The sequence below is a fragment of the Pteropus alecto genome, unplaced genomic scaffold (genome assembly GCF_000325575.1).
Source record: "Pteropus alecto unplaced genomic scaffold, ASM32557v1 scaffold160, whole genome shotgun sequence".
Lineage (NCBI taxonomy): Eukaryota > Metazoa > Chordata > Mammalia > Chiroptera > Pteropodidae > Pteropus > Pteropus alecto.
In genome coordinates this window covers 969054-978539 of record NW_006429864.1, presented here as the reverse complement: position 1 = coordinate 978539, position 9486 = coordinate 969054, and the positions used below count along the sequence as shown (strand labels likewise).

General features: G+C 54.8%; 1 protein-coding gene across 1 annotated transcript in view; it reads right to left on the bottom strand.

The window, feature by feature from the left end:
* SLC27A1 (solute carrier family 27 member 1) overlaps nt 1-9055 on the bottom strand; it is a 14339-nt gene extending 5284 nt beyond the window's left edge. The window contains exons 1-6 of the mRNA XM_006904281.2: nt 8802-9055; nt 2344-2738; nt 2054-2215; nt 1912-1981; nt 955-1046; nt 774-883 (exon numbers count right to left, since the gene is read on the bottom strand). Of these exons, the coding sequence (XP_006904343.1) occupies nt 774-883; nt 955-1046; nt 1912-1981; nt 2054-2215; nt 2344-2738; nt 8802-8968 (996 nt within the window). The 5' untranslated portion in view covers nt 8969-9055. The remainder of the gene's footprint in view (nt 1-773; nt 884-954; nt 1047-1911; nt 1982-2053; nt 2216-2343; nt 2739-8801) is intronic.
* Between the last annotated feature and the right edge of the window lie 431 nt (nt 9056-9486).

Here is a 9486-nt window from a genome sequence, read left to right as displayed (position 1 = left end):
CCCCCGCCAAGCAGCAGAATATAAATCGTCAAAAGCAGAGGAGAGCACAGTCATTGCAGGAGGCCCTGCCCAGAGCCCCCACCCTGCTCAGCTGTGTGACCTGGGCAAGCAGCTGAACCTCTCTGTGCCCCACCTGTCCAAGGTAGGATGGCATCTGCCAATTTACCAATCCCCCCATTCTCTCCCCTTGTACCCTCCTTCCTCCTATGGGAAGGGGCTGGCACCTGTATTTCCACCCCCACAACAGTGCTAAAATCCTTGGCCTGGGTTCTTCTCACCAGGGAGGGAAAAAGAGAAGAAGGGACGTGTCTGTGCCAGCCTGCTCTCCAGGACAGCAATGCCCTCTTCCTCTGCTTCATGCTCACCTGACCTGGAGGCCCTCACACTCTGTGGCCTTAAACAGCCTAGGGTGGTGACTGTACCTGCCAGTCTCATTTCCATGCAGCCACCTGCAGGGAAGACACCCCCCACCAGGGCCCATGGCACAGGGAGGCAGTGCTTTAGGGAACTCAGGCAACCTGGGCCCAATCCCAGCTGCATTATAAGCCTTAGTTTCCTCATCTACAAAATGGGCATGATGCCTTTGCCCACTCCCAAGTGATTATGGGGATCCAGTGAGTTTACACGTGCAAGGTTTAGGCCTGGGCTAGATATAGAGCACGTGCTCAAGAAACACTGGCCACCCTTCTGTCCCCATCCAGAGGCCCTGGAGAGGGGGTGGGGTAGCAGGCAGAGCCATAATGGTGGGTCCACAGGAGGGGGCAGGGCCTGACCGTGCAGTTGTACTTGACGCAGTCATCCCAGAAGCGGCTGGCTGAGAACTTCTTGCGGAGGACAACGGTCAGTCCGTAGAGAAGACACTGCCCCACACCCAAGATATTCCCTGCAGAAGACAAGCTTGGTGAGGGGTCCCCAGTCCCCTGCCCCACCCCTGCCCAAGCTGCCCCATGGTACCTGCTGTGTGGTACAGGGGCAGACAGTCGTAGAGCACATCTGCCGCCTGCATGCTGTAGGCATGGTGGCCAAAGGCTGCGATGCGGTAGTACCTGCGGGGGCAGGGAGTGCAGGGGCTGGAACTACATTCCCCAGGGGATGAGACTGGGTGAATGTGCTGGAAACTGGGGATACGGCAGGGACTCAGGAAGAGCCAGCCCAGCTCTCAGAGGGCTGACTGGAGAGGCACATGCAGCAAATAAAGAAAAACTGTCCATGGTGCTAGGTGCCCTGAGGGATATAATAGAGTGAAGAGACAAAGAGGGGCTGAAAGTGACACAGCTAGGGAGGTGACAGCGGAGACCTGGTGAGAAGGAGCTGAGGAGGCGAACTAGGGAAGGATGCCCAGGTGGTGGGCATAGCGGAAGCAAAGGCCCTGAGGCCAGAAGAAGCCTGGCCAGTTTGAGAAAATGTGGGGGGCCAAGAAGGGAGTGAGCAAGGAATGGAGAGAAAGAAAACAACATCAGAGAAGTGGCAGAGCCACACAAAATGAGTAGGGGCTTTATTCTGAGGACCAAGGCAGATAAAGGGAGGTTTGGCACAGGGGAGGTCTGATTTAGGATTTTACACCCCACTGTGGCTGCTGAGGGGAGCAGGGCCATCAGGGGCAGCAGTCGGGGCAACAGAAGGCCGAGGAGGGGCTGGGGCAAGTCCAAGTAGAGTGGGGGTCTGGGGATAAAAGTGAACAAATTGAAGGGAAAGGCCCTGCAGAGCTGGATGGGGGAAGAGGTGAGGCAATGAGGAGCCCCGGAGCAGCAGGCATAGGGCAGCACTACACCCTGAGATGGGCTGTGAGTTTTATGGAATTGGGATCAGGATGCCCTTAGATCCCAACAGGAGCTGGGGTTAGGGGGTCAGACTACAGAGATGGCCTGGAGGCACTCACCAGGCTAGGGGCAATGCCCACGGGCCCCTCACCTGCTGTGCACGACAATAGCGGCCTTGGGCATCCCTGTGGTCCCCGATGTGTAGATGTAGAAGAGACGATCTGCAGGAGATGCAAGTGTTGGGGACTGGGTGCTGGATGGGTGGGATGAGGGGGGCCCCACCCTGGACTCACCGTCCATGCCCTTGCCAGGGGACTGGGCTAGGGGAGCTGTGGACGCCTCCTTCAGCATGGGGTCCAGGAGCTGGGTATCTGGCCAGACGCCCTCAGAACTCAAATCTCCAGAGCAGAACTTGAGCAGACTCTTCCCCAGCTGTCCACTCACCTCAGCCACCGCTGCAGCCCCAAACAGATGTGTCACAATCAAGGATGGGTAGGCCCTTCCCAAGGCCTGGGATGCACGGTCTGACTGCCCCGGGCAGCCCTAGGACCCTGCCCGAGATGATGCCCGCACCCAGCCTCACCCGCTGCTAGCTCCCCTCCGAAGATGAGGGCCTTGGCGCCTGAGGTGCCCAGGCAGAAGGCCAAGGGCTCATGCCGCAGGTTGACATTGAGCAGAGCAGCCTCCACGCCCATCTTGGCCAGGCCCAGCCACAGCCCCACGAACTCGGGCCGGCCCTCCAGGAAAATGGCCACCACGTCGCCTGGCACAAGGCCCAGCTGGTGGAAGACGTTGGCCACAGCATTGGAGTAGGCATCTAGCTTCGCGAAGGTCCAGCACACGCCGCTGCCTGCATCCACCAGGGCCAGGCGGTCAGGCTGCTGCTGCGCCACCACCTGGAAGATCTGCGGGATGGTGTGGTGGGCGCGCTGGTGCCGCCACAGCTCCAGGCGCACACGGATCAGCACAGAGAGGCCACTGGGAAGGGGGATGGAGGGAACGGCATCACTGGGTGCCCAGCAGGGCCCCAGGAGACCCCTCCCCAAAGCCTCAGTATCCCCATGTGGAGAAAGTGGAGAAAAAGGTCCCTGTACCCGCAAGGGTTCAAAGAGGGTTCAAGGAGGACCCTTTGGTTGCTCCGTCTCTTGGGAGACCAAGGGCCATTTACCAACCAGCCCAGAAGGAGATGGATTCTCAAAGCTGGCCGGGCCATGCAGTGCAAATCAGAGTCACCCTGTCCTCTTCCACCCAGCTTGCTCAGTGACTCTGAGGGAGCCAGAGCCTAGTCCTGTCTTCATTTCTCTCCCCTGGGACATCCCAAGTACCCCAAGATAAACCCCTACCACCTCCAGATGGGACTCCTCGTGCTCCACCTGCACCAAACAGGTCCCAGGGTCCAACCCTGAGCTGGGCAGCTGCTTCACCCCCATGACACTCAATGGCACTAAGCACAGATGGTTTCTATCCCAGGTGGGGTCAGAAGACCTCCTGGCAAGATAGAGGGGATGCAACTCAATGAGCATTTGAGGTGGGTGTGTCTCACTCTTCCTTCCCCACTTGCTAGTGGATATGAGGTGATCAGAAGCCGCAGGGAACAGGACCCCCAACAGATGTAGCCGGGTCTCTCAGTGACCATGCGGAGTTGAGCAGCCACAGATACCAGGCTGTCAGATGAGTGAGAAATGAACCGTTTGTTGTTAAGTAAAGAAAAATTGCTTTAGATCAGAGAACCAAGAAATCTAGAATTTCTTGGTACAACAGCTCAAGAAACAAATGGTTACCCTGGCTTTATGTGGCACCTCCCAGATTCTCTGGCTCTGAGAGGCAACCTTGAGCTCGAGTTAAGCCACTGACAGTGGGGGCTGCTTTGTTACAGCAGCTTGCTCTCCCCTGACCAATACAGGTGTGGTCTAGACTCTGCCCCCGCTTAGGCCTCATCTGGTCAATGTGTCCCACTAGCTTCAGTGTCAAATTCATTATCAAATCCATTTTTTGTACCCAGCTGCCTCCCCCATGCCTGCAATGGGTGCGATGGCTTCCTTACATCTCTGGACTCAACATGTCCACAGTGGACCTCAGCACTGACATTCATTCATTCACTCTCCCTCCTCCATTTACGCAGGCAGCTGATATGTACCAACACCTATTGTGTGCTAGGCAGTTTTCAGCTCAGAGACGAACAGATCTGACCCTCAGGGGCTCACAGTTCTCCCAGGAGAGACCACCTCCTCATACATGAATGAGCACGAGGAGAGCGTTGACTGGTGACAAGACCCTGATAGGTGATGCAGTCAGAGTGATGTGGACAGGGGCAGGGGTGGGAGTGGCCCTAGAAAGAGGCAGGCAGGTGACATCTGAGCAGTGCCTGGCAAAACAAAAAGAAATAGCCATGAGTAAAGATGGGGGTACAGCCAGCCAGTGCACAGGCCCTGGGGTGGAAATGAGGCACATTTGAGAACCAGAGCAGAGGTCAGTATGGCCAGAATTGGGTGAGAGGAAGGTGGAGGGAGACAAGGTGCTCAGTGGGTAGGCGGGTCTGTCAGAGGAGAGGATGTACAGGCCTGCCAGTATCTGCAGTTTTTAAAAACAAAGGTTCAGGGCTCTGATGACATTTATGAGACTTCCTGCTTGGGTCACACTGCTTACCCTGGGGGCCCCTGGGAGTCCCTCCAGCTGTTCCTGTAAAGGACCAGGGTTATGTGGTCCTGGTGACTCTACTGAACCCAGCACCCAAACGCATGCTACCCACCAGCACACTAAGCTATGCATAGATGCATATGCCTACCCTTTCACTGGGTTCCTCCCAGCATCCTCGCTACCTCACCCAGGAAGCCTTCCAGGGGTGGCCCATCACAGCATAGATTCCCCCAAATGGGATTAGACTGAGTCAGACTCACACAAGAGGTGAGAGTCATTCCCAGCAGGGAAGGGAAGCGGGTGGAGGGTGGGGCAGGCATTTGCTGTTTGAGGTAGAGGGCTTAGAGTCTTTCATCTCAAAGCTTGTGTGACTCATAAAAAAGTAAACATTACAAGTGAAAGTGGAAAGAAGAAAGCACCAGGTGAGGAATAAGATGAAGAATGTGCACATTTGTGGGCACAGAGAACAAAATGAGGTCTGTATAGATTTCCATAACCATATCTTGTGAAAGAGACCCTGAGGAGGGAAACTGCAGAGCTGGGGGCAGCTAAGAGAGGGGACAACTTTGACAGCACACCCCTCTAGAACATTTGAATTTTGTACCATGCATTATGTACTAACTACTACAAAAAATAAGTAAAGACGTAAAATATTAAAAGCTAGCTGTTTATACATCCACCTCCCTGGTCAGATCCCCACAGCTCATTCATTCAACTAATAAATAAAGTAGCTAAGATGAGCAGCCTCTGTATTTATTGAGCACCTACTATGTGCTAGGCACTGTGCTAACCTTAGGGCTAACCTCCAAAGTAGGGTCCTAAGATCCCCATTTGTCAGATGATGGATGAGTTGGGAGCTCAGAGAAGTAAATTAACACACACAAAGTCACACAGAGAGTTGGGGACAGAACAACCCAGAACCAGGCCTCTTAGCAGGGTTCTTCTGCTCCTCCTCAGGCTGGTCACAAAGGTAGGCCAAGTGCCCACAGTGCACACAGCAGATGCTCAATTCATGCTTCTTAAAGGAGAGGCGTTATACAAGGATTGTCTTTACAGATGAAGGAGAACCAAGGTCCACAGCTAGACACACCGTCTCTGGCTACCAAACTCCTAATCACCAGCTTACCTAGCCACCAAGGCACCCATTGCTGGCTGATGGCAATCAGCACTAATGCATCTGAGTGCCTACTGTGGGCCCAGCTCTCCTCTTAGAGCTTCCTCGATAGAGCAGCCCAAGAAGCCCATGAGGGGGTACTAGTGTGACAGCCATGGGGAGAGGGCCATCAGTGAGGCTGGAAATCAGAGGAAGCACACCCACACAGGCAGGCAGTGGACACAAGTACTCAGCTCCAGCCACATGCCTGGGCAGCAGCCCAAGCCATCCCCACCCTGGGGACAAAGAGGCTACTCTCTGTTTCTGGGCCTTTCCCAAGGCCTCTTCTAGTCACTCTGTCTCCTCCTATTTTCACTCAGGGCAAGAAGAAACCAACAAGGTTAAATGTGGTCAAATTTCATACTACGATTACAGGATGAATTGGGAGACCTGGAGCAAGGTGCTTAAATATTTTCTGAACATCTGAACACAGGGTCCAAAGGCAGCCCCCACCACCACCCCAGCACAGCACAGCAGCTAAGAACACAAACTCTGAAGCCCTAGCTGTGTGTTCCCAGGCAAATGACCTCACCTCTCTGTGCCTTGGTTCACCAACCTGTAAAATGGGGTTCATAAACATTCCTTCCTCATAGAGCTGGGAGAGCATTACATAAGAACAAGGCCTGGCACACGGAGAGGGCTATACAAGCTGCATTAGTCAGCTACTGCCATATAACAAATTACCACCAAAACTACCACTGTAAAGAACACTTATTATCTCACAGTTCCTGTGGGTCAGGAATCTGGGAGCAGCTTAGTGGGATGGTTTTGGCTCAGGGTCTCTTTTGAGGCTACAATCAAAATGTCAGTTGAGGCTGTAGTCATTTCAAGGTTTCACTGGGAGAGAACTCACTTCCAAGTGGGCCTCTCTCAGAGCTACCTCACATGGTGGCAGCCAGCTTCTCCCAGAAGTGACCCAAGAGAGGACACCCAAGATAGGAGCCTCAACCCTTTTTATTACCTAATCTCATAAGTAATATCCCATCACTTCTGCTGTGTTCTATTCATTAGAAGTGAGTTACTAGGTCTAGCCCACACTCAAAAAGAGGTGATGAGGTGAAGACCAGAAGGTAGGGCCATCTGCAAGGCTGCCTCCTACAGGAAAGTGTGTCAAGCCTTGTGTCAAAGATTCGGAGCAGACCCCACTCCTGCCCTGTTGCCAGGGCAGACAGGGCCAGGCATGGATACCCCAGACTCCATAGGGCAAACCTGGGGCCTGGGCAAGCCCAAGGAGGTAGGGAGGGCCTGCCAGCCATGCTCCTGTTGTGTGCGAACCTGAGTGGAAGCCAAGGCCACAGCGCCACAAAGAACAACACAGTCTCCGTCTGAGCCCCCATAGGGCCCACAGTCTAGTAGGGGGAGAGAGACTCAAGAATTAAAAGGCAAGAAAGCAGTCACATTAGATAGTTACTAGTGTTTCAAGTCAAGCTTTGGAGCTGCACTGCCTGGGTGCAAATCTTGTCCCCACTACTTGCCACCTGTGTGACCTTGAGCAAGTGACAAAACCACACTGTACCTCAGTTTGCTCATCTGTAAGATGAGAAGAGAGTACCCACCTCATGGGGTTATTGGGAGAGCTTGACGGAGTCATGCTTAGCGCAGCACCTGGCATGGGGGAAGCACTCTGTAAATGTTAGCCATTCTGCCTAAGAACAACAAGGTTGGGAGTGGGGAGGTCTACAGAGACACAGTGTCAGGGAAGGGCTCTCAGAATGTGACATTTAAGCCATGGCATGATGAAAATGAAGAACAGGGGAAGAATGATCCAGGCAGAGGGAACCGCAAGTGCAATGGCCCTGGGGCTAGAACAAGGCTGAGCATATTTAGAAATAGCAAGGAGGCCATTGTAGCTGGAAGAGTGACAAAAGTGAGGAGGCTAGGGACGTGATCGGGAAACTTGCATGGTCTAGATTCTAAGGCATCAGGGATCCATGCAAGGGTGCCAAGCAGGAAAATTCAGCAAAGGAGGCAACATCATAAAGTGGCACCAGACAGGAGGCCCAGTGTGTTCCAAGAAGATGGAGCAGTCTGAGTCTGACAAGGCAAGGTGATCTGGGGACCGGGTGAATCTATGGGGAGTGGTGAGAGGGCAGGAGATAGGGCAGCAAGACCTCAAGTGCCCAGCTGGAGGTTGAGTCTTTCTCCTGCAGAAGATGAGAGTCATGGAAAATCTGTGAGCAGAAGAGACAGTTAAATCTGCAGGGACATGGGCCAGAGCACAGAGAGAAAAGGACGGGTTCTGAAAGGTTCAGAACCAGTCAAGTTGCAGTGGAACTTTTTCTAGATTCGCCCCATCTCTGACACTCACAGAACCTGTTTTTCCCCGCTTACAATGGCTTAGTCCCTCTCTGTCCCTAAGAGGAGAGGGGGTCTGCAAAGGCACCAAGCCTGGCAGACCCACAACAGGTGCTCACATACTCCCCTCACATGGGGACTGCTACTGAGATTTGCTCCTATGGGGGCCTCCAGAAACACCTATTTCACCCCAGGAGGATCCCCAACAGCTTCTTTGAGCAAGCACGTCAGAGACACCCCAGAGAACTTTCAAGGATGCTTGAACACAACGCCAGAATCCCCTTCTCATAGATCCCAGTCTCCAGAGACCACCAAACGAGTCTTGGAGTACACAGCAACTTCTCCAAGACCCTGAACGACCTCCAAGTTCCGCATAGACCCCAAACTCTCAAAGAGTGCCTGGCCACAGAGAAACATGTAAATGGCCCAGAGGAGGCACACAAACTTCAAAAACCTTAAAAGTCCTTTACAGACACCCAAGAAGCCCTTTCATCTCCCCAAATGCCCTAAATAGACCAAAAGTGTCTGGGCAGCCCCCAGAGACCACTGGTTTGACCCCGTGAAGTCTTCGAGTCCCTGAAGAGCTCACAGAGGCCTCCTACATGACCAAGTCTCCACACATACCTCCAAACACCCACGGCCTCACAATCAGTCCATTCTCTGAAACTCCTATCAGCTTCCCACACACCCCCAAGTTGCCTTCCAGCCCCCTGTTGCCGCAACTTCAAGAACCCTGAAACCTACTTATCTCCCTCCAGAGACTTTCAAGACGTCTCCTGCAGGTTCTCTCGGAATCCCCCCAACGGGTCACTTTCAGGCGCGGGCCCAGTCCGTAGCCACGCCCCCAGTCTCCAAACCCTCCCCTTAGGCCCCCAGGGCCCCCATGCCGCTCTTGCAAGCTCCTTCAGTTCGCTCCCAGGGCGCACCGCCGCGGACAAGGCCAGGGTTGCACTCACAAGAGGTCGCGTCTCGCGGTCTTGCAAACGATGCGCAGGAAACGCCAGCCACCGCTGCCTACGTACACTCCGAGCGCCACCGCTGCGCTCCAAGTCCACGGCAGCCCCAGCAGCCACAGCAGCACCAGCGAGGCCAGGGAAGCCGAGCCCGCACCGGGAGCCCGCATACTGGGGAGGTAAACAGAGCTGAGCCGGCGGGTCGCTCGGGCTCCGCCCCACGGCCAAACCGACTCCGCCCCTAGGTCCCGGCCCCGCCCCCAGGGTAATTTCCGCCCTCAAGGGCTAACCCAGGCCGCCCGATTGAAGCCGGCCCCTCCCCTTCCTCAGGCCCACCTGCTCCTAACCAGAACCCGCCCCATGCCTGAGATTGGCCACATCCTGGCTGGACTCCGCCCCTGGACCAGGACTCCGCCCCTGGACCAGGACTCCGCCCCTGGACCAGGGCTCCGCCCCACCTCGTGCTGGACACAAGCTTCTTTGATCCTAGTCGGGCTCACGCTTCTCTGCCAATCACTTGCGGCCACGCCCCCAAACAAAGCTCTTCCACCCTGTCAGTCACTGTCAAGCTTTGACAGCTGTGGGACTCCGGACCCAAGCTTCACCTTCATGACTTGGCCCTCAAATCTGGGCTCCAACTTGTCCCCACCACAGATCCAGAACCTTTCCAGTCACTCGACTAGGCCCC